We start from the raw sequence: 26,300 nt of genomic DNA, 5'->3' as shown, positions 1-26,300 counted from the left end.
GGATTCTGCCTGCTTCCATTTGAATAACAAGCAAACAAATATTGAGCCATTTCAATCCATATCCGAAATATCTAGGCATAACCATGGACAGAACACTGTGGTTCAAAAAACAGCTAGAAAATATTGCAGCCAAAATAAACACCTGAAATAATATCATTCAGAAATAATGTGGAACATCCTGAGGAGAAAGTACCACCACCCTCAGAACATAGTTCTCAGGCTGCTAGCCAAATACTGATCTCTAGTACGGTTGAACAGCAGCCATGTAGCAAAGGTCAGCAACAAACTCAATCAAAGCATGAGGATCATCAGTGTATGTATAAAAAGTACTTCTACTCCCTAGCTCTCTATCATCATATATGTCATATTATACATCCTTACATCTGTAGAAAAGAGAACCTCCTAAGGGAATACAGAGAAGTAATTATGAACTGCCAACTATACTTAGGCGCAATAAGAGGCTTAAAGGGAGACTCTAAACCACATTAGAATATCCCATGTGCTATAGCTTGACTCACTATACAAATAGGGACTGAGTCCTACACAATCATGTGAGTATGGAGAACCTAGAATAACCATTTATGCTTAAACATAATTTTACACAATAGTAGAACATTTATGACCAATGTACTTAGGCAAAAACTTCAGATGTAAATAACTTAAACCTTGATACAGCTTTGGAATTGAATCGATTTTTGAGATATATCATTTATAAAAAAAGTCAAATCAATTAAAGTTTTATTTATCCCATGCCAGGCACTCTATATAAAAATTCTCCATCATAATCGTAATAACAATCATTTAATCTATATGTATAACCCTTCTTTATTAACTTCTTTGGAATCACTATCCTCTCTGGATAAATCAAGTGTGAATAGTCCCTTTCAGTTTTTACAGTCAAAGAGGATCCTGCATTATTTGTATATTTGTTTTCTGGAATAACTGAGACATCTTCCTTATTTAATACTACCACATCTTCTTCTTGTTGGTGTGTACTAACATAAATATTTTTCTCTTCTGCACTTAAACCTAATCCTCTGCTTGCTTTTCTTTCAATTGTATCACTTAATTGGGTTAGAGTAATTGGCTTTTTGTCTTTAATGTCTTCCTTTTTAATAGGTAGGTAAGTGTTCTTTTCAAGACTTTCTCTTGATTTCATATTTTTATTAAAATTTACTTTAACAACTTCATTTTTTTCAGTCTCTACTTTGTTTTTTAACCTTTGGTAACCAGTTATTATTTCGGAAAACTCTGACTGAATTTTTGGTCTGTTCACAATTTCTTTTTTCTTGTTGTCCAACTGAACATTAACTTTTCTATTTGTAAATTTCTTTAAATGTTCTACTAAATCTGGAGGCAAATCTATTAATTTGCCTTTTCTAAATTCCTGCCAATTTTTTTCCACTGTGGCATCATGATTTTTCATTTTTGAGTCTGCCTTTGAAAATTTTGCTTTTAGGACTTTCTGAAACAAAAAAAAATAAAATCAGATATTTCTGATAGTAATATAGACGTAAAAAATTGACTATGAAATAAAGAATAGCAAAGAAAATTCTCCCATGTTCCCCTAGCAATAACATAATACAGGTGTCCAATTCTTGTCACTAACAGTGACAAACGAAAAATATAACAGTGAGTGGCAAAAAAATGGCACATTTAATTTACACTGAAATGTGGCAGAGATGACATATATGTAAAAATACAAAAATAATTAGATCAAGGAAATAGAAAAAAATGACAGGTACAGAATAAATGATGATAAAAAATGAGAAATATTTTACAATTTAATATGAAAAATATATTATGCATAATATTGATTATATTTTAAGATTTGAGAAGCAACAAACTATAACTATATTTGATATAAAATGGACTAATTAATGTGACAATGTAAAGATTTGCAGCAGATGTTTACTTTTGTAGAAATTGCAGTACCTATGTAGATCAATATATCAAACTAACATATATTTACTTTAATAACTTCAGGCAAAGCTGGAAAACTCTCTGCTAACTTTTCTATTGTCCACTCCTCAGGATCTGTACTATGAAGTAGCCTCATTTGTTCTTTATCACTCCATGTGAGGAAATTGGGAAATTTCTCTTTAAAATACTTGTTTTTAACTATCATGTATTTAATCTGTTCATTTCTAACTTTTACTTCTTCCATATGTTGTTTATAGCTTTTATGTGCATCCATGAAATCAGTCTCTAGATCATCCAATTCCATGTCTTGATATTCTTGCTGAAACTCCTGAGCCCCCAATACAACTTTTCTTTTGTGAATACCCGGGTCAGTTTTAGCTCTATTAGCTCGGGAATACGTTCTACTAATTGTAGAAGTCAGTGAGCATATGTATTTTGTTGTTAAAGAAATCATGGTTTAATTGTATTTTAAAATCAACAAACAAACCACCTTCTCACTTGTTCTTACTTCTAATTCTAACCTAAAATATGTCAGTTGTCAGTGTAGTGTCAAACAGGCTTCTTCTCCCAATCATGAATGTGTCCGTAGCAGAGATATGTAAAGAGTGCTCTCTTACATATCTCTGGTCCGTAGTCCATGTCTATACGTCCATACCTTAAATTTTAGGGGAGCTATACCATTTTTTAAAAACGTTGCACGTCAGAATTTACCTTAGAGTAGGGAATTCTACTCGTCAAAGGAGAGGTAACGCGCCATCTAGCCTTCAAGCGAAAGTGAAGCCGATTTTACCCGGTCCGCCATTCGTTTGGTGCTCATTTTCGGATTGACACAACTCGTTTTGTTAATTATTTTTGTGCGATTTCTGAGTGAAAAGTAGCAATTTTTTTAACTCTTTAAAATGGTGATGTGTTCGGCTTACGGTTGTAAAAGCAACAACAGAAAGAATGAAGTGGAAGTTACATTTCACGTGTAAATAAATATTTTTGTTATGAGTGCGTAGATGAAAATACACTAAATACTCCTTTATTCTTACATATTGCCTTTTAAACTGTTATTTATTTAAAAAACAACACCTTAATGTACTTAATTACATAACTAAAATTACATGTTTTAGTTATAAATTTCGAAAAATTCACATGTAAACTTAAAAACAGCATAAAGGAGCACCATTTTACCAGTGGTGTATGATTAAATTAATTTATAATGGGATTTATAAAATATATTATTGCAACCACAAAAATGAAATCTTTCTTCTTGTTTAAATGAATAAAAGTTAAAGGAATTTTCCGGTTGTGAAGCTACTATAAAATTTATACAAATTACAAATAATGTTTTTGATATTTTAAACAGTCGTTCAGTAAGAGCAAAACATTTTAAGAAAGCATTATGTGATAGCAATATAGAACAAACAAAAAAGTTTGTACAAGAGGTTATTACGTACTTCTCACATCTTAAATTTGATAATGGACAGTTAGTAACCGATTCGGAAAAAAAAACTGGATTTTTGGGAGTTATCGTCTCTTTAAAAAGTGCTCTTGGGTTGTACGACGACATTGTTGTTCAGAAAAAATTATTACATTACCTTCCTTTGTACAAAGTTAGTCAAGATCACGTTGAACTTTTTTTAGTATAAGATCAAAAGGGTGATGGAATATTTCTACTGCCAGACAATTCACTGCTGCTTATAACAGGTTGTTAGTGCGTAGTGAAATTCGATCTGGTGGTTTAGGAAATTGTGTTCCATTGGACGATATTCCTATTTTAAGTGGTTTATGTCGATTTAAAAAACTTGAGTTGAATATTTGTTCACCTGAAGCTCGATTATTAGAAACATTTTATGAACAATCTTTAGAAACTATTTGGAGCGAACATGACTACATAATGAATTCGACTGTAATTAGTGAGTGTTCCATTCAAATAATTACTTACATAGCAGATTTTGTAGCCCGAAAATTGCAAAGCACAATAAAATGTGTAGATTGTGTAGATGCATTGTCTGGAAGCAAATTAAATTATTTAAACTCATTAATTACAAAAAAAATCAAGGAAGATTAACATATCCGTCCAAAGATGTGATTGCAATTTGCAAAACATCGGAACATTTTTTAAGAATAAACGAGCAAAATTTGCGAAAACCCAATTTTATCTCTATTCTAAAAAATAAAATCATGCTCAACTGCGTTCAATTTGAACAATATTTTTGCAATCTACAAGAACATATTTTAGGGCGTGCTTCAAATCATATATATTTTTTAATTGAAGCAATAATGGATAAATATTTAAATATAAGATTACATTTTATAACAAAAAAACAAAATGAATTTGATAATATTATTCGAAATAAATATAACAAATGAATACTGTTCAGTAGACAATAAATTGATAATTCAAAAAGTTGTTTGCTTCTATCACATCCCCTAATCCCTAATCCTGGTTTATTTCGACCTATGTATAAAAGTCGACAAATTAAAAAAACTGTCATTTTTTAAATCTTTTGTGTACGTCTTGCATATTGTTATGAAAAATTAATAAAAATAGAAAATTAAACTAAAATTATGATTACTATTATTTGGAATTTAATGATGTAGTTTTATATTGTTCTTATTGGCCTAGGTGATACGCCACTGGTACACGTGTTTGGTGCTCACTCGGCTTCACTGTTGTTATCGTTGCCGTCACTCCTTTGACGAGTAGAATTCCCTACTCTAAGGAATTTACATAAAGTGACGTCACTTACATTTATTATTTCCAGAACGTCAACCTTAGAGTTCAAATTTTCCTAACACAGCTAATAATGCGAAACCCATACGGAACTACTCGATCTTTCATAGGCGTCAACATGATATATAATCAGAAAAATGCAATCATTATATTGGGAATTTTAGAATTATATGGATTAAATGACCAAAAACATTTGTTATTATTAATAATATAACTTTTAAGAAATACCTCTTTAAGTGTAATATTTCACAAAATAATAATTTTAATTAAATATATTAGACAATTGTACGCAACTGATACGGGAATACTTCAAATTTTTTGACAGTTCAGCATGCGGCAAAATTGTTTAAAGTGTTGCCGCTTTTTTATAGTAAGAATTTTGTTTGTGTTTTGATTTCTTACACAATTTGATCATAATATATTATATATTAATAAATTGTATTTATAAATACATATTAAATTTAGATTAATAGCTTTAAAAACTAATTATTGTTATGTATTGTGATTGTTAGCATAGCATACTTCGGACATACAGTGAGAAATGAAAATAAATACAGAATCCTACTATTGATATTAGAAGGGAAAATATAAGGAAATGGAGGACCAGGATACCGCCGAATATCCTGGCTTAAGAATTTGAGACAGTGGACAGGTATGACCACCACAGACCTATTTCGAACAGCTGCTAATAAAATACGATGGGCCATAGTGGTAGCCAACATCCATAGAGGATAGGCACTAACAAAAGAAGATTGTGATTGTGCTATACCAAAACAACTATATAAATAGTCTGTAGATAGCTGATAAGCTTTCATATAAGATAGATTATTTTGAATCTGAACAAGGAATAATGGCGGGACGTTTCTCCTATTAATGCTCTAAATTTAGAGGTAAGTTTTGTAGAAAGGATGTCTTCAATTTCTTAAAAATGAAAATAAAACACCAACATGGTTCACACAACTTTATTCCAACTTCATGTCTTCTTGTCGTCTGTCATCTGTCATTACACATTGACAACCTTGACAGAACATCAAATTTAAATTAAAAAAAGGCGGTAACAATAAGAAGCCTACAACTCGGCCAACCGACAACAAGAGCGCCCTCGCTCTTCCATATACAAAAATACAACTATTTGGAAGTACATAAACATGACAAAAATCATAACATTCATAAATATTTGTCATAACATGTCATTTGTTATAAACTGTCATTGAAAGTACATAAACATGAAAAATCTTAACATAAATATTTGTCAACATCTCATCTGTCATAAACAAAAATATAACTACACTGAAAGTACATAAACATGACAAAAATCATAACATTCAGAAATATTTGTCAAACATTATTTCTAATAAACATAAGTTATCATAAAAACCTTTCAGGAATTATTCCTCATAAACGTAATTCATCATAAGTATAAGTTCTTAATTGTAGACATAATGGGTAATAATAGACACTAATTGTTTTGGGCAAATATAAATTGTAGTTGTTAAACATAAAGTAAGTAATTTAGTGTGAACAAAAATGTGAATAAAATAAGAACCATAATATAAAAGATTAAAATACTAAATAAAATCTTAAGTTCTGTATGGATAAAACCCATGTAGAACTAATAATTCGTAGAGGAAGACAGTTTAGTGTGATGATTTCATCCATAATCTGAGATGATCAGCATCAAATACACCTTCGAATGGTTTCTGAGTCACCTGAAACCCCTCAACATCAGAAATTATATATCTGTCATTAGGTAATATTTTCTTAATAATATAAGGTCCCTTAAATTTAGGTAATAGTTTCTTATTTACACCAGGTGTAACATCAATATTAGGTGTCATGACATAATCACCAATATTATAAATTGAAGCTTGTTTATGTCTTGAATCGTAATACAGCTTATTGACTTCTTGGGATTTCTCAATCTTGTCACATGCATTATGTCGTAGTTCGTTAATATCAGATTTGTCTTTGTTAATGGATGACAGAAAATACTTTAAATGATCTTTGACATTACCTACTTGGTTCATTCCAAACAATAGTTTAGAAGGTGTCTGGCCTGTAGTTCGATTAACAGTGTTGTTGACGGCAAATTCAACTTCATTAATTACTTGATCCCAACATTCTGGGCCCTTGGTTAGTTTCGCTATCATTGGTATAATGAACCGGTTGAACCTTTCAATTTGTCCATTGGCTCTTGGTACGCCAGTAGCTACAAGAACATGCTGTATTCCATTGTCTGTTAAAAATTCAGTGAATTGTTTGGATGTAAATGCTGAGCCTCGATCAGTGACTATTTTTAAAGGTTTACTGTAAGTAAAGAAGTATGAGCTTAAATACTTAATAACCTCATTACAATTAGTTGACTTGCAAGCATACAATTTCAAGAATTTGGTAAAGCCATCTACAATTGCAAAAATATGTCTATAACCAGTTCCTTTAGATTTTTCAAGTGGTCCACAATGATCCAAATGTAAAATATTAAATGGTTTGTCTCCTTTTGGTATGTTGTGTAAAAATCCTTCCTTTTTACCACTGTTAGGAGCAAATACAATGCACTTCAAACAATTTGTAATATAAGTTCTTACCTTTTGTCTCATATTAGGAAACCAGTAAGATTCTTTTATGGCTTCACAACATTTATCTAAGCCCACATGTCCTAATTCATCATGGCAACTCCGAATCACATTGTTTTCCATTGATTCAGGTACATAAAATAGTAGTAAATTATTACTTTTTCTATAAAGTATGTCATTGTTCATTTCAAACAACTTATGCTCACTGGATTGTAACGTCTCCTTTAATTTACATATAATATCATCTTGCCCTTGTTTAATAGCTAAATTATGTTCAAAAGTGTTTTCCTCAATTATTAAAATACTTCCAAAGCACCTACTTAAAGCATCAACATGCTTCATGCTTGTCCCACTTCTGTGTTCTATAGTATAATCAAAATTATCAAGAATGAGACTCCATCTCATAATTTTAGGGCTAACATCCTTCTTCTGTAAAGCTGTTGTTACACTATTACAATCTGTCAGTATCTTAAATTTAATTCCATATAAGTATACTCTAAATCGGTTAAGTGTGTTGATAACTGCTTTTAGTTCCAAAATAAAACTATGCTGTTTAGATTCTGCTTGAGTAGTTCTCTGACTGTAAAAGAACACTGGATGAAATTTTTGGTCTGCTTGTTTTTGGAGTAATATCCCACCATAACCACTAGAGCTTGCATCACAATGGATTTGAGTTTCAGCTGTAGGAGAATAGAGAGCTAAAACAGGTTTGGACACTAAAATTTGTTTTAAACTATGAAAACTTTTCATTTGTTCTCTTCCAAATTCAAATGAAACATTCTTTTTTAATAGATCATAAAGTGGTCCAGCAATTATTGAAAAGTTGGAAACAAATTTTCTAAAATATGAAGTAAGGCCTATGAAACTGTGTAATTGTTTAACATTTCGTGGTACTGGGTACTCTTTAATTGCATTAATATGTCTATCACTTGGTCTTATCTCATCACCATTAATTATGTAGCCTAAATGATTTATTTCAGTCATTAAAAAGGAGCATTTGTCAAGACGGAGATTCAATTTGTTTTGAACCAATAAGCAAAATATCTCTTTTAGAATAGATAAGTTCTCTTCAACAGTTTTTGTTGCTATTAATAAGTCATCAATATAAATTAGTAATTTGTTATGTTCCATTAAGTCCTTGAATATAGTATGAATGTATCGCATAAAAACAGATGGTGAATTGCGCAAACCAAATGGCATTTTCAAAAATTCATATTGAGCACTGGGAGTTACAAATGATGTGTATTTAATTGAAGATTCCTCTACATTAACATGATAAAAAGCACTTTTGAGATCCAAAGTTGAAAAATAATGTTTATCTTTAAGTTGACAAAGTTGATCTTCAATTAGTGGGATTGGAAAATTATCCCGTAAAGTGATTTTGTTTAATGAACGATAGTCTACACATAGTCTGAAGTCATGAGTTTTCTTTTTAATTAAAACTATTGGTGAACTATACTCTGAATTACTCTTACGAATAATATCCTTATCTAACAAGTCGTTAATTATTTCTTGTACAGCATTTTTTTCAGCATATGATAACCTACGTGGTTTATAATAAAAAGGAACATGATTTGGATCTACAACAATTTTCATTTCACATTTAGTCATAGGTTCATTAGGTCTTTCTGGATTTACATAATCAGTCATAAAAATATCAACTAACTTTTGTCGATCTAAATTATTTAAATTAGGATTGATATCAATATTAATTTCATTTTTATCTACATAGTCAATATGTAAAATATCATTGTCAATATTTGTATTTTCAATATCTTTAGAAGAAATCTCTACTTGATTCCCTGAAAAAGATACAGTAAGGTTGTTGTTCTGCATAAAATCTCTACCTAACAGACATTTATATGGTATGGTTTCATTCGGTACAACATAAATGAGTAAATCAATAAGTATGTCATTAACTTTCATTTTAAACAACACAGAACCCAAAATTTCTAATCTACTTTGGTTAATACCCTGGAAAGTTTTCTCAGGAATATCAGAAAATTCAAAATTGAAAGATTTTACAGTATCTAAAGTTATTAAGGATATAGCACTGCCTGTATCTACAATAGAATCAATATAAATAGAAATTTTGTCCTTCAAAAGACAAATTGGCAACATATACCCACTTGCATTATGCTGTTCCACAAAAAGTGCAGTGTTGCTTTCTACCTTGACCTTGGGTGGATTCATCCTGGACTCATTCTTGGGGCAGTTATTTCTTTGGTGATCCATTGCTCCACACATATAACATGAACCCTTCTGTCTAGCTGGTTTAGTACATTGAACTGCAGAATGTCCCATCTCATTACAGTTGTAACATCTAATAACTTTGCTTCGTGTAGCTAGATTATTTTTAAAAGTAGTTGGTCTTTGCCAGTCATATTTTGAATGTTCACGTTTTGTATTATAGTTTTCCTTTGCATTAGGTTTCTCTTTTCTATCGCTTATTCTACCTTTTCGAGCACTAACAATTCTTTCATAACTCACGATGTCTTGATACAGGGTGTCTTCATCACGATGCTCTTTTGACATAATAAAATTACTCAATTCCTTACTCCACAAACCAATGGCAATTTGTTCTTTTGTTTCTTCAAATGGCAGTTCAAGTGATTTGCATAGAGAAACTTTCATATGGAAATAAATGGACACATTCTCATTTGGATTTTGAGTACACTCTTGCATCTTTCTCCATAAATCTGTTTTATTTTGTGAAAACAGAAACGTTTTCCGGAAAGCCGTTTTGAATTTGGACCAATCTGTGATTTCTTCATTTCTGCCTATAAACCAGAACTTTGCAGCACCTTCGAGATTGCTTTTGGCTGTTTGGTATATAAATGCATCTGGCCAATTGTGTAGTACCGCTGTAGACTCAATTTGCTTTAACCATACTGCTGCTTGGCTGGAATCACCTTCACCACTAAATTTTTCAATAGTTTTAGATAAATCTGGCATTATATTAAAATTTGGTACAGGATTACTTATTGTTGACATGCTGTTTTGTAGTTGTAACATCTGAAGCATCTGTGCATTCTGTTGAAGCAATGAATTAACAAGATTTACCATATCATCATTCGGATTCACATTATTATTTGTGCCGGGGCTATTTACTTGGGGTGTTAACACAGGTGGTGGTGTACCCGGTAGGTTATTTTCGAGGTTATCCATAACGAAACATAAAAAATATAATTTCCTTCTGTCCTAACAACACAGGGGGAACATAAGTATAACCCCACACCTGATTCTGTAGAAAGGATGTCTTCAATTTCTTAAAAATGAAAATAAAACACCAACATGGTTCACACAACTTTATTCCAACTTCATGTCTTCTTGTCGTCTGTCATCTGTCATTACACATTGACAACCTTGACAGAACATCAAATTTAAATTAAAAAAAGGCGGTAACAATAAGAAGCCTACAGTTTAAAATTTAGAATATTATATAATTTTGTATTAAAATGTTTTTTTATGCATTTTAGTGTGTTGCAGTAATTCTTAAACTAAGTGTATTTACTTTTAATATAATAGTTTGACAAATATTTTATAGTTGACATTTTAAAAATTCCTCACTTACTAACTATTCTGATGTTTTGGCAACGCTGTGGGGTTCTGAAGTCGTAAGCATAGAAAAACCGAACCACACACCGAACCCTGTGTTCGGTTGTTCTCTGTCGTAAGTCGTAAGGTCGTAAATCTTGAATGACGTGCAGTGTATTGTCACTGTCACGTCACAGTATAGACCTAGAATAACAGAGACACATAGAAGCGACACAGCGGTCCAAAAGCGGGTACCATTTTTGTATACGCATGCCCGATTCTGGTTGTATTACTGTCAAAAACACGTGCTTATTCTTTAATTCTGGTTGTATTCGATAGTCCGTAGGCGTCTATGGTAAATACTCGACGCAACAAGTGCATTTGACCATTTATATAATTTATTTATAGTTAAAAGGTTATAGTTATAGTTTATAGTTAAATATATAAGTTTATAGTTATAGTTTATAGTTAAAAGTTTAATTTATATTTAAAATGGCTGGATATATTTGTGCGATTCGCGGATGTTCATCTGTGACAGGAAAAGGAATAAGTTTATTTAGATTTCCTAAGAATAATAACAGGTAATTACTATTGCTTTGTAATTATTATTAGTTATTACTAATTACATAATAGTATTGGTTTGACTTTCGAACAGTAAGCCGACGCCGACGTGTCTGTCCGAGCTATAAAAAAATAAACTTTGGTCTGCCAAGGGATACCTAGTTCAAACTGAAAACATTAAATTTGGTGACAGTGCTTTTTCTTTTATTGAAAGACGCAAGTCTCCGAAGGCTAGGTCAAAAAATCAACAGATGGTGGCCAAATGTCGGCGCGCTCGAAGACAATAACAATACGAATATAGTATTTTTAAGAAATAAAAATATATAGAGGGTTTTATACACGGGAATATTTGATTTAAGAGCGTAGGCGCAAAATTTGGGGCAAATGTTTTTTAAATGTATTCATTTTTTTCGAATCCTGAAAAAACTAATAAGTATTTTTGAAAAATTTAAAAGCAGAATGAAAGACCACATTATTACTGAGGGCCAAAAGTCCCCGAAAACTTTTATAATGTTTATTTTAATAAGTTACAGGGGTGAAAAAAAAGAGAAAATTTAGTGTGATTTTTAATTTCAAATATCTCATTCAAAAAAACTTTTTGTTTATTCTAAGGGACTTTCGGCCCTCGGTAATAATGTAATCTTTCATTCTGTGTTTAAATTTTACAAAAATATTTGTTAGTTTTCTCAGGATTCCAAAAAAATGTTAAAAAGCATTGGCCTGAAATTTTGCGTCTACGCTCTTAAACGAAACAAAGAAATTACTAAAATGCTCAAACTAAAAATTGTTGGAAACATAATTAGACCGATAATTGGGAAAATCTTAAAATTCCAACAGAACAAGACTTCAAAATTGCAAAAACATGGTTGCAAATAAACAAACTTACATTAAATTATGAAAAAACTAAATAGGTACTCATCTACTTTTTGCTATATACAAAAGTTTTCTGCCAATTTTTAATTCGTTAAATATAAATAAAAAAGATCAAATATATGGATCGAAATACATAAAATATTTAGGAGTTTTAAATGGGAATTACAAATAAAAAATATTAAAACTTTATTTGTTGTATATCTCAATATTTAGTGACACTTTTGTGACTTCATCAGGAGAAAACTGAAAATTTATTAAGATTAGATATTGACAAAAGTTAAATATTTCATTACTTACAATATACTTAGAATATACTAATACCATAGAATAACAGTGCTAATACTCTTATAATTGTAAGTAATAAAGTATTATTTATAAATACAGACAAAGTTCTTTGTTTAAAATTTGTTCTGTTAAAAATTTGTAGTGCCAAAGTGTGGATAGAAGCTTGCAGACGAGAAGATTTGTTATTCAAAATGGATTCACTTTATAATAATTATAGGATTTGTGAACTGCATTTTGAAGATAATGTTATTGTAAAAGGAAATAGAAGAAAAACATTGGCGCATGACGCAGTACCTTCAATATTTTCATATAATACGATTCATAACGATAATTAAATGCAATCATTTTTTTTTTCGAATCCTGAGAAAACTAACAAATATTTTTGAAAAATTTAAATACAGAATGAAAGATTACATTATTACCGAGGGCCGAAAGTCCCTTAGAATAAACAAAAAGTTTTTTTGAATGAGATATTTCAAATTAAAAATCACACTAAATTTTCTCTTTTTCTTTCACCCCTGTAACTTATTAAAATAAATATTATAGAAGTTTTCAGGGACTTTCGGCCCTCAGTAATAATGTAGTCTTTCACTCTGCGTTTAAATTTTTCAAAAATACTTATTAGTTTTTTCAGGATTCGGAAAAAATGAATGCATTTAAAAAACATTGGCCCGAAATTTTGCGCCTACGCTCGAAGAATTTATATTGTGTGATATGCCCACTGACTATTAATTTTCTGGTTGTTAGCTGTCATTGGCGGCTTGGCCACGTAACTTCAAAGAGCTGTCGCTTCTCTGTGTTTGGTTTTTCTCTGGTATAGACAACATGTTGTTATTGTTATCTATACTGTGATAGTATAAACAAAGAATATAGACGCTTAAGTTTCTATATTCTTTGGTATAAATGGAGTAGATGTGTTAACCGTTTTTACAACATAGTAAATTTATATTTTCGGAGTTTATTTGCTAGCTATGGAATTTAACAATGAAATTAAGGAAGAGTCTCTTGAATATGACGAAAGACATATAGAAAGCCAGCTATCCACATCAAAAGATCTTGGGTGCTTGAAGAATGAACCAGAATTTAACTTAGGTAATACAATTGGTTAACTAAAAAATGCGATATACTTAATTCATATTTTATTAGCTCTAACAGTAAAAGCTGGTATTAAGGAAGAGTTTGCTGAGGGTCATATAAAATGTATAGAGAGCCTACTACCCACCTGTCTTGATCTGGACTGCTTGAAGAATGAGTCAGATGAATATAACTCAGGTAAGATAAATGATAAGAATATGTAATTTAAACATATTTTTATAGCTTTAATTTTATTAAGATTAAGTACTGACAACACCTATTTTCAATTACTCAATAACTTTTATACTTTGGTTTATCCATGGATTTGTGGAGGAATTTGAGAAAAATATTTTGGATAAATAGGACCAAATTCCACCAGTATGGTTGAAGTATATTGATGAAGTGTTTTGGCCCATGAACTAGAATCACTGAACAAAATTTTGATGGACATATAAAGAGACTATAAGATATATAATTAAAGTCTATAGGAAATCAAATCACATCAACAGATATTTAAATTCATTCAAACCACACCTTAGACCACCACCATTTGTTCAAGGCAACTTAGAATTCTTGTAATTATTAATTTAACACATTGTATTCCTTCACGAATTTCTCGCATTGGTATTCTAGATCAGACTGAGTATACTGAGTAATATTTAAATTATTTCGAGTTATCTTAGACTCCTCTTGGAAAAGTGATATCTGATCTCTTAACTTTTCTATTTCAAATGAGCAACTTCAGATTCTAGAGTATCTTTGCCCTTTCTATGGTCAGTTGTGTGAATTCAATTTCTTTGAGACCTATATCTACTAGTATTTCTCCTAGGACTATGTGATGGGCTTCTAGATGTTGATTTAGATCAACTTCTGACGTCATTGAGGTACGTTGCAGTGGGGAAGGGGGTTCAAAAATCTTCAAAAATTGCGTTACGCAATATTGGAACGCCCCCACATATATATATATATATATATACAGTGCACAGATTCTAAATGTGCTGGTGGGAAATGGCTTCTATGCGCTGTATTATAGTCGATGTATGAGAGAAAGTTTTCAAAATAATGAAATAACAAATAATAATATAAAATTTGTTATTTCATTATTTCGAAAACTTTTTCTCTCATACACCAACTATAATACAACGCATAGAAGCCATCTCCCACCGGCATGTTTAGAATCTGTGCACTGTATATATATATATATATATATATATAATGTTAGGAAAGATTTCTGTGGTTAGTACAATTAAACCTAGAGCTAAGATTAATACTATTATAAAAATAGGGCGTCCGAGGTTTTCTAGACCTCTTTTTCACATTTTTAACCTGTCATTAAAGACAGGGATGTTACCGTTCTACTGGAAAACTAGCCTTATTACCCCAATACTAAAATCATGGCTTACACCTTGAAACGTGGCTTACACCTAGAATCTTAGATGCTGAATTGGGATTGAGTGACTTTAATGTGTATAGACATGACAGGGACCCTCAAACTAGTTCAAAGACTGGTGGTGGTGGTGTTCTTATTGCTGTCCATAAGCACTTTATTCAATGTTGTTGGGCCTATCGATTCCTCTGTGGAACATGTTTTTACACAGGTAATGTGTGGCTCAAAAAAGTTAGTCATTTGTGCAGTGTACTTTCCTCCACGGTCATCTGGGTCAGTATATGAGGAGCATTTAACCTGTATGTTGGACTTAGCGGATAGATTCAGTGATTGTGAATTCTGTATTTGTGGTGACTACAACCTACCTGAGGCATCCTGAGATAATCTTAGTAATGGTGTTACAGTTGAGTGTCCGCATCACTCTCCAGAAAATATTATTTGTACTTGCTACAATTTTCAAAATATGTCTCAAGTAAATGCTTTGCCTAACCTTAATAATAAATTTTTAGATCTAGTTTTATAGAGATGCAGTTGTGTCGATTTCAACTGATATTCTATTGAATACTTCGCAACATCATTCAGCTTATACCATATTGTTACATGCAGCCAATTTAAATTTGTTTCTTAGATGATGTCTTCTATCATGATTTTAAAAAATGTAGTTATCCAGTTTTAAATGAATATTTAACCTCAATTCCTTGGAGCAAGGTATTAGATGAATCAGATATAAATTGCTGCTTAGAAAATTTTTACCATATTTTATATGATGCCATCAATATGTTTGTTCATATCAAACGGTTTAAATCATTAAACTTTCCAGTTTGGTTTTCAATTGAGCTTGTCATACAGAAAAAAATAGCTCACAGGAATTTTAAAGCATCAGGCAACTCATATGAGGAATTTTCGGTGTTAAGAGAAAGATGATATAAATCATTACAAGCAGTATGTTATAAGAACTATTTAGAGAATATTCAATCAAATCTTTCAAGTAATCCCCACTCTTTTTGGAGGTATGTTAGTGCTACACATGGGTCTAGTGCTTATCCTAATGTAATGTCTAATAAAGGTGGGGATGTACTAGCTCAGAATGGTGATGAAATAGTCAATCTATTTGCCAGTTATATTTCAGGTACATATAATGATAGTGAGTATAATGTACCTAATTTTAAATTGGACTATAGTGTGGATTTCCAGATTCTGAAGTTTAGTCTAACTGATGTTTTTGAGGGGATTATGAGTTTAAAAACTACATATTCTACAGGGCCTGATGGTATAAATGCAGCACATATTAAGAACTGTATTTTTCCCCTTTGTAAACCTTTACAACAAATTTTCAATTTATCATTGTCATCATCTGTATTTCCACAATATTGGAAAAATAGTTTTCTTACACCTATCTATAAATCTGGCCATTGTGAGTGTGTTAACAATTGTAGAGGTATAACTATTTAATCAGCAATCCCGAAACTTCTTGATAAATTGGTATCGATAAATCTCACCTGGGCTTGCAGAAACATAATTATTGATGAACAACATGGATTTTCTAACGGGAAGTCAACAGTAACAAACCTTGTCAATTACAAACAATACTTGTTGGGTGCATTTCAGAATAAAATTCAGGTCGACAGCATGTACACTGATTTCTCAAAGGCCTTTGACCAGGTTAATCATAATCTTTTAATCCACAAACTTCATGCATCTAATTGGATTAAAAGTTTTCTGATGGGACGTACACAGCAAGTTCGTATTAATAATTATATTTCAAAAGAATTCCATTGTTATTCTGCTGTACCACAAGGGTCTCATTGTGGTACCTTGTTTTTTAACTTGTTCATTAATGATATTGGTAAGGCTATCAAAAACTTACACTTCCTGCTATTTGCTGATGATATTAAGTTATTTCGTTGTATATATGATAAATCAGATAGAGATCTGCAAGATGATGTAAATAATATATGTTTATGGTCAAAACAAAATGGTTTAAGCTTAAATCCAACTAAATGTTCTTGTATTTCATTTGGTTGTATAAATAATCTAATAGCTAATAAATATGTTCTTAATGATGTACTCTTGGATTCAGTTACTGAGATTAGAGATTTGAGTGTATTATTGGATTGTGCATTGACATTTAGAAGCAATTTTCTTAAAATTTAGGAAACAAGATTTCGTAATCTTGCTTTTATTTATCATAACAGTCATGATCTCTCACCTATTGTATTCAAATTATTGTATTGCTCTCTGGTACGCTCAGGTCTTGAATACTGCTCTGTTGTTTGGTCCCCATTTCATCAAGTATACATCGATGGATTGGAGAGCATTCGGAGGAAGTTTCTAAGATCTTTAGCTTTTAAAGCACATATTAATATAAAAAATACTGAAAATTATTTCATAGATTATTCTATAATAATGGCTCAATTTAACATTGTTATTTTTGTTTAAAATTCTAAACAACGTTATTAATTGTCCCTCGTTATTAGCCAATGTACACTTAAACACAATACATAGAACTCGACACACTGCACTCTTTTATATTCCTTTTCATAGGACTGATTATGCTCATCATTTTCCCTTTTCAAGAATGCTCGGCTCTTGCAATGACCTCCTATTGGATCCTTTCTGCCCAAACATTAATGCTTTCAAAAGGCAACTTAAGAATCTAATTATTGATCTAGATATGTGATTTTTTTTTTAACTTTTGTGATTTGATATACTGTTTTAATGTACAAATTTTAACTGTTTACTTGTTTCTTTGTTATTGTTTTGATGTTTATTGTACATGATCTTTACTGTTTACTATTTGTTGTATTTTATTGTAAATGCTTCTACCATTGAAATAAATAAATAAATAAATCTGGAGATAATTCTCAAGTGAACAATTATCGGGCTATTGGCATTCTAAGTTGTATTCCAAAAGTTTTTGAGAGCCTTGTCTGTGACTATTTGTCAGTAACTTTAAAGGCTGTTTTATCGACCAGCAATTTCCTTATAGAATCTCTTAAAGATGACTTCCAGGTTGATGCTTTATGCATAAAATCACAAGATTTTAATCAATAAGTTGAGGAGTCTGGGTATCCAGGGTGAACTTTTAGAATGGTTGTTATCCTACCTAACTGAAAGAATACAAATAGTATGTGTTCAGGATTTTCAATAGTTTGAGATTAAGGTACTTTCAGGAGTACCACAAGAATCACACCTAGGACCTCTTCTATTCAATAACTATGTTAATGACATTGCCTCCTGTTTCCTCTTTGCTTCTTTCCTAATGTTTGCTGACGATTTAAAATTATATTTGAAAATTGAGAATGATGGAGACTATCAAAAACTACAGTCTGATTTGGATTGGTTGAGCTATTGGTGTGACAGCGACGGAATGGAACTTAATGTTAAAAAGTATCATTGAATGGTTTTTGGTCAGAATAAAACTTCTACAAATCATATCTATACTATTAATGGTTGCCCTTTAGACCCTGTATCTCAAAAAAAATACCTAGGTGTTGTGCTCGATTCCAGCTTATCCTACATCCCCCATATCTCATCTGTTGAGACCACTTTGCTATTTACTTTTCTTCCGGTTCTGGCATTTAAGTCACCTAGTAGAATTACTTCCTTCCTAGTTCCAATACTCTCTACCAGGTCCGTCAATTCGTCGTAAAATTTATCCTTTACCTCGTCCTTTTCATCTTCAGAAGGTGCATATGCGCCCACTACCACTATGTCACGTCCTTTTAGCTTCATCTCAACTTTTATTAGCCTTTTGTTTATTTGTTCCCAGTTCTTAATATTTCGTGACAGCCTTTTCTTTATCAATATACTTACACCTGCTGCTGCTCTTCTGTCTTTTCCTACTCCAGTTTTTGGGCGCTGGAGACTCGCCCTCGGCCTTCTCATTCTGAGATAGGATTTGCTGACTATGTGTTAGTTGTTCTATACTTTGAGACGTTTCTTGGTATTTGTGATACCCACATATCGGCATCAGTGAGTACCCCAAGATCTAAAGTCAGCCGTTTCACCCTCCTCCTTTCTCAACCGGGCTTGGGACCGGCTTTGACAACTTTTCTTCAATGGTCAAAGGATTAAATCAAGGAGACCGGCTGGCACCGACACTATTCAACCTGACTCTTGAATATGTGATAAGACAGCTGAATATAGGAAGAGGTAATCTCCTAACAAATAAATCAATACAGATTGCTGCCTATGCCGATGACATTAGCATTATGTCTCGCAGAACAGAAGAGGCAGCAGAAATATATTCACAATTAAAAACAGGGACAGAAGAGACCGGACTAAAAATAAATATTCAAAAGACAAAAAAAACTAACACAGGCAAGAGCTAGGGGAAATAGACGCACAGTTGAATTAGAGGACTATATTGAAACTATAGCCAAAAAGAGCATAAGGATGCGTAAGATACAAAGGAACGCCACGGAAAAGGTGGGATAAGGTCAGCGCGGGACCGGGACCAGCAAGGTTGGAGGCATAGTTTGGAGGAGGCCAAGGCTCGATTTGTATGCTGTGGTGCTATTGGAAAGAAATAGTTTTTGAGAAATGGAAGAGTATAACTATTGTAATAGTATAAACTAACTGAATATTGTACCTAATCTTATGATAACGTAAAATGTGTGTATTTTTTTTATGAAAACTGTTAAAACTATAAGAATGTATTTTATATGATTTCTTTTCATTAGAATACATTTTGGAATTGTATGTATACTTTGTAATGATTCAATTTTTTGTAATTTGCGTTTATTGTAAGAACTTTTTCTAAGAACTAATTCTTTTGGATATTAGTTTTATTTTTTATTTTTACTTTGTTAGAAAATTTATTTTATATTATATTATTTAGTTTAGTAACTCTGCTTTAGCTCGATATTATTGTATAATAATAATAATAATACTCATTAAATTACCTTTCAAAGGTATAATTGTTTTTTAATACGACTGATAGTTTTTGAAAAAAATATAGTTTAAATTAAAATTTGATTGTTGTGCATGCAAGTTTAATTTGTGTTTATTGAAAGTATATGTTTTATTAAATTTTCGTTAATAGCCATCATTAATAATATTTCAATCGATCAAATTTATCGAAAATCGTCAAATTTAAATTATACCAAATTTAGCGAATTTTAGTTAATAGACACTGGATTTTTAAAATTTTATGTTATATTGCATTACCTTTTTCTTTCAATTAAAAAAATATTCATTTTGTTTTTTATTTTAGGCTTTCTCGAAGAAGAAAACACTTCAGTAACTATGAAATCAATATCGGTACGTTTATGTAATAAAGGACAACACAAGTGCGAGATTTGCTTTAAGCAGTTTTCTCAAAAACATCATCTGAAAGTACATTTGAGAACACACACCGGAGAAAAACCTTACAAGTGCGAAATTTGTGTTAAACAATTTACCTATGCAAATACTTTGAAAGAACATTTGAGAATGCACACTGGAGAAAAACCGCACAAGTGCGAAATTTGTATGAAACAGTTTCCTACAGCAAGTAGATTCAAAAAAACATTTGAGAGTGCACATTGGGGAAAAGCCCTACAGGTGTGAAATTTGTTTTAAGCAGTTTTCTCGAATAGATGTTTTGAAAGGCCATTTGAGAATTCACACTGGTCATTACCGGTGTAAAATTTGTTTTTTGCACCAAAGAACGCCATTTTCTGAAGCTGGCATTCTTAAACGGCATATGAGATTGCACACTGGGGAAAACCTATACAAGTGTGAAATTTGTTTCAAGCAATTCGCAAAAAAAAAGGTATTTAAAAATACATGTGAGAGTGCACACTGGAGAAAAACCTTTCAAGTGCGAAATTTGTTTTAAGCAGTTTACTTATAAAGCTACTTTGGATAAACATATGCAAATTCACACTGGAGAAAAACCTTAACAACGTGAAGTTTGTTTTACACTATTCTTTCAAACAGGCTACTTGAAACAACAAATACTAAAGAAAAATCTTGAAAGTGTCATGCAAATCACTTCTTTCAAAACGGATTCATTTTTTTCTTGATACTTATATTTGTTCGTAATGAAAGAATTTCATCCAGTTTTATTCTCTATTTTCAGAATTCTTAGATGAAAAATTGTATTGGAAAAACAATAAAGCCACTAAAGTAATAAACGTGTTTCATTATATTATATTCCTCAAAAATTGCATACAAAACCTGTCAACTATTAAATACCCGAGAAAACAGTTTTTAGTCATAATAGTGCATATTAGTATGTACAGTAATTATTACCATTGTCTTTACCTCTATCCTAATACGAGGTCGCTTTCCTAATTACATTTCTCCATAAGTTTCTATTTCAGATCATGCCAATATCAATTTCCTTTATCGACATGTCCTGTCTAAGCATCTCCCTCAGGTCTTCCTCTGAGGAACTGGCAAATCGGCATTTCTTCTTATTGTGTGATTAACGTTGAACATGCCCAAACCATCTTACATAATGCTCTCTCATTTTGGTCTGAATCGGTGCCGCTCTTAAGCTTCCCTTTGTAGCGGTTATATTTGCCTACCACATTGGATCACTTATAGGGGGTTGAAACTTGGAACAGAAATTACTGGGCTGGAGATAGGGCAAGCAAACAAACCGAAACGTCTGCGAACGGCTACTCTTGGTTTGGTTGGAGAGCTGGGTCGTAAGTAAATGAATAAAAAGGGGGACTGGACAGGGGTAACTACAAAGGAAGAAAATCAAAAAGTACTTACATAGATTTCCTGGTCAACACAACACAAGAAGGTTCCTAAATTATTTAAATTGGACGCCGTTTACAAGAATCTTTCTGCTGGATGGAAAGAAAGGCTTTTCTTTCCTAACAAAATGTAAAAGGGTTAGAATCTTTTTTAGAGGAAATAATACTACACTTGGTTTAGGGAGAAACATCACATATTTGTTATTACTTCATTATAAACACAAAAACAGTTAATACAAATAAAATTAACTGAATTTAAAAACAACTTACAATGGTACTATCGGTTTACAACAAGCTCTAGACGTTGGTGACAGTATAGGAATTTAAATTTTGGTTGGGCGACATTTTGTAGTGGTTTATCAACATCGAGTTAGAAGCTATGAGCATATTAACGTGTGTATTAAAAACGGCATATGTAGGCGTGGCTAACGATGATACCAATATGGCGGTGGGATCATGGCCGGACTCAATAATATTAAAACTACTATAAAAATATGACTAGTTATTCAGAAGATTTAATCATAATCTAAAAAAGTGCAATACATTTTTAATAAACTATGATTTATTTATCCCGCAGTAAACACTAAAAACACGATATATCATACATAAAGATAAATTAATACAGTCAAATACTATTAATTTATTCTCTGAAGTACGGGCCATTACTTTGTTTACATATTTGTATACTAACTATTAGAACGTTATTCCTGAAGATTTTTTATTAACATTGCTACTGCAACTACGTTGAGAACCAGAAACCATTATTATGCACGATCACAATATATTATTACAGTTTCTATAAAACTAAAAATATTCGAAAAACAACAAACGTAAACAAACATATACGATCTGTCAAAAGTGTTAAAATAATCTTAACAATATGGCCGAAGTGAGGTCGTTTTTAGTCGCGTGATGCCCTCTCCATAGATTCCAACTCGATGGGTTTCAACAACTAAATTTATGGTTATGTACCAAATGTCCGAAGAAGATGCTAACTGTCATATGTCAAGATTGAAATATTAATTAAATTGTAAAATTACTTGCATTTAAAAATATGACAATTAGCCAATCCATAAAATTTATAATTTTATTGATTACAATTTTTCAACTTGTCATGAAAGCAAATTTTTTTTATTTTTAATGAAAAATGTCTATTTTTACTCTACTAGTAAAATTTTACGAAAATGTACGTGGTATCACTGGCTGATGTATCTCCTTTAAGAAATTCTTGGAATTAGAATTGGATTAAAACACTGCAAACAAACACAAATGCGTCTCACTCAAGCTGCAAAATGGTCTGAAATGAGCAGGGAAAACAAATAGACAGGATTCTTTGAAGTTGGGCACTGGATTCGAGCATCGGATTATCTTTTTGCCAGCTTCAAAAACTTGGCCACTCAAGTTCTTGCTTGAAAACAATGTGGACCTCTTAAATTGTTGTAACGCTGTTTTCAGATTTCTCACATTGGACACAATACAACACGTACAACAAATCGGTGATTAATTCAACAAAACTGCCACATTGCCATTGATTAAATTCACCTCTCCACAATAGAAATTTTGCCGGCTTTTTTAGATTACACACGCCGCATCTTTTCCTTTCAAAAGTTCAATTCCAACTTTAACTCGACCTCGCTTGACTCTCTGTCGTACCGGCTCTTGGCCTTCCTAACCTCTCCGATCAGTAACAGGGACTGGTTAATCGAATTTTTTTTTCAGTGGCGCCTTTCACGGGAAATTCTACCTTAACATTGCTTGGCTTTGAAAATTGCAGAAGTTAAAACGTAATAGCAATTATTTAACTACGCAGTAAAAATGCGTAGCAGAAACACACTTTTATACATAACCAGGGGCGTACCAAATAAATCTTATACATTAGATATTCGATAGGTATAAGGAATTTATACATGGTACACCTTACTATGTATAGTCATTCTTAATTTTATTAATTTTTGTCAATCCACTCATTCATCTAAGCATTCTCATTTTCGCCACTTGCATTCTTTGTTCCTCTTCCTTTTTAACTACCTAAAAGTTTCGTAAATAATAGCTGCACTTATGGCAGTTTTATCAAATTATCTCTCCCTAATTTCGTGCCGTGACTATAAAAACATGTCTATTTAGAGATTTGATACACAAACAAAAAACGCAAATTAAAATTTTTTTTAATGTACCTGAACTTGAGTGTCTTACCGTGTTTGAATTGTGTGCAAAAGATGGGGCAGATTGGTTAGATAGTTTTGGGAAATTTATTTTGTTAAAATTAAAAAAAGAGCTAATTTGTAAGGCTGGCCCCAGATAATTTGACTGTATGGATCTCAATAATCCGGGGCTTATTTTCTTTATTAAGAAGTATACTATTAACCTATGAAAAAAAAGTTTAAAAAAATTACATTTATTTGGATGTCCAGTTTTGGTCCGGACGTCCCTGGGCGTACTCCGGGTGGACTAAATATGAACGTCCGTGCTCGGACGTTTTCTGGTCGTCCGACATTTAACAATTATGGAATCAAATAGCAGATATTTCAATAGAATAAAAAATAAAGATAAGATAAATTAAAAATTGTATAGTTTAATATATCTAAAACATGTATTTGTTTTTATTAGTTCGGTATATATGTATAAATTTTGTGTACCTTCATTACTACGTTTTTGTATCTTCTTAAACATCTGAAATATCAAATTCGGAGTATAAGTTGATTAACCTGTACCTACGTTTAATAAAAGATAATTAAAACTTGTTTTATAAAGGATATCTATTTTAAAAAAATAACTGTACCAAAAATCAATAAATTTAAATTAACTTCAAAATTTTATTTATAATTAAATATTACAATAACATAATTTTATCATCTCTTTATAATTACTAAAATTAAATTAGCCAAATTATATAAAAACACTTAAAATTAAAAGTCTTTCCTATACAACTACATTAAATTGTTGCGTGAAGAAGCGGTCTTGACTACGTCATGTGTGACGCAGACCGATTTTGGAACGTTATGTATCATACCTTGTGTTCATTGTACCATGACTAAACAGCACTAGCACTGGTTCTAGTGCCACTAAAACATGGCTGAACGTCTGCGCGTTTATTGTTTCATGGAGAGTGGGCATTCTGATTGTTTCTTATTCGGTGTCCATACTATATTTTCTGTATTTTTAAAATTGGAATAATATATTTAAAATTCAATAAAGTAATTTTATTATTTATTTAATTTTTTATATTTTAAACAAATTCAATAAATTATAATGTTTGCTCCTAACGCCACCTGTTAACGTGTTAACAAAACAAACGTAATTTACTTATGACAATCCTGTAAAATTCAGACCGAATATTAATAATAAAATATAAAAATAATTGATAGTAAATTCAATTATTATATAAACTAAATTATATTGTTACGATAAATATGACTCATATTTAAGCTGTAAACATATTTTTCTAACAAGTATTTTGTAGTAGGTAAATATCCACGGGTCCCCGTCCGATAAAAACCTGTCTGGTTCCATGTCGTTCGAGAAAGTTTAAGAAAGGTCACCATCCAATTCTACGGAACTCCAGAACAACGGGTAATAAATATATATAGAGGGATTTTCATTGTGTTAGTTATTTGTGTTAGGAAAAAGGGTGATTTAGTCCAACGACTAAAGATCGCTTTGGAGGAAGACGGTTTGGACCCGGAAACTTATATATTTGAAGACAAACATGCTGCTGTCATCTCGTCGATTTCGAAACTAGAGAACAAAGTTTCTGGTGACATCGCATCATTAGAGAACAAAGTTTCCGGCGACATCGCTTCTTTAGAAAACAAAGTTTCTAACGAGATTTCTTCTCTGGAAAGCAAAGTTTCTGCTAACATCTCTTCGGAAATCTCTAAAGTCACTTCTGAGATGTCTGCCCTCGAGGATAGAATATCTTCGTTAAAGTTGCTGCCGATAAGTTGGCCTTCGAAGAAAAGATGAAAGAGATGGAAAGGAAGATGGAGGAAACAGGGACAGCAGAGAGAGGAAACAATCCAATTACAGTAAAGACAAAAGAAGACGAGACGAAATGTAGGTTGGAAACACGGCTGAAATTTGAAGGAAGTTGCGGTTCTGTTCATGTTAAAGTCCCAACTTTCGGCGGAAAATCGTCATGGAACAACTACATGAAACAGTTCGAATTAGCTGCAAGAACCATCCATTCGGTCTGAAAAAGAAAAGGCTGTAAACCTGATTATCCTTCTTCGAGGAGATGCCTTAGATTTGCTTCAGACCATAGCCGTAGAGGAGACGGATGATTTCGAACAACTTAAGAAGAGGTTAAATATGCGATATGGCCACGAACATTTGGAGCATGTATATCAGTCGCAGTTTAAAAATCTAAGACAAAAGACAGATGAGGCTCTTCAAGAATATGAGGTAGATATTGCCAGATTAGTAAGATATGCTTATCCAACAGCTCCCGAAGACATGATGGAAAAGTTGGTCGTTCAAACATTTATTGATGGTCTTCGTGATCATGAAATGCAGAGAACACTGCGATTAACTCGTCACAAGACGCTGGTTGATGTCTTATCCGCTGCTCTCGAATACGAGTCAGCTACACAGACCTCTGGCGGGTACAGTAAAGTTAGGACTGTAAAAGAGGAAGGAGATGAAAAGGAGGAGAGGAACTTGACCAGCTCGTT

At 31.9% G+C, this 26,300-nt stretch overlaps 2 protein-coding genes across 2 annotated transcripts; one reads left to right on the top strand and one right to left on the bottom strand.

Moving 5' to 3' along the window:
- Positions 1-721: 721 nt before the first annotated feature.
- On the bottom strand, positions 722-2,488 carry LOC140439495 (uncharacterized). Its single transcript, XM_072529442.1, has 2 exons — positions 1,973-2,488; positions 722-1,465 (listed from the first exon to the last, which is right to left on the bottom strand). The coding sequence occupies exons 1-2, from the start codon at positions 2,375-2,377 to the stop codon at positions 743-745; spliced, it is 1,128 nt and encodes a 375-aa protein (XP_072385543.1). The 5' UTR covers positions 2,378-2,488; the 3' UTR covers positions 722-742.
- Positions 2,489-13,077: 10,589 nt separating this feature from the next.
- LOC140439494 (uncharacterized) lies at positions 13,078-21,057 on the top strand. The gene is made up of 3 exons (XM_072529441.1): positions 13,078-13,566; positions 13,621-13,746; positions 20,154-21,057. Exons 1-3 carry the CDS (start codon positions 13,446-13,448, stop codon positions 20,486-20,488), a joined length of 582 nt encoding a protein of 193 aa, XP_072385542.1. The 5' UTR covers positions 13,078-13,445; the 3' UTR covers positions 20,489-21,057.
- Positions 21,058-26,300: the final 5,243 nt, after the last annotated feature.

Source organism: Diabrotica undecimpunctata, chromosome 4 (genome assembly GCF_040954645.1).
Source record: "Diabrotica undecimpunctata isolate CICGRU chromosome 4, icDiaUnde3, whole genome shotgun sequence".
NCBI classification, from domain to species: Eukaryota; Metazoa; Arthropoda; class Insecta; order Coleoptera; family Chrysomelidae; genus Diabrotica; species Diabrotica undecimpunctata.
The sequence above is the reverse complement of the archived record's forward strand: the minus strand, read 5'-3'. Positions and strand labels throughout refer to the sequence as shown.

Bases quoted from the DNA above. Each gene is read 5' to 3' on its own strand.
- LOC140439495 (XM_072529442.1), bottom strand. From the start codon at position 2,377: ATGATTTCTTTAACAACAAAATACATATGCTCACTGACTTCTACAATT. The intron at 1,466-1,972 runs GTAAATATATGT...TTTTTGTTTCAG, and splicing joins CTTTGCCTGAAGTTATTAAA to AAAGTCCTAAAAGCAAAATT.
- LOC140439494 (XM_072529441.1), top strand. From the start codon at position 13,446: ATGGAATTTAACAATGAAATTAAGGAAGAGTCTCTTGAATATGACGAA. The intron at 13,567-13,620 runs GTAATACAATTG...ATATTTTATTAG, and splicing joins TGAACCAGAATTTAACTTAG to CTCTAACAGTAAAAGCTGGT. The intron at 13,747-20,153 runs GTAAGATAAATG...TTTTTATTTTAG, and splicing joins GTCAGATGAATATAACTCAG to GCTTTCTCGAAGAAGAAAAC.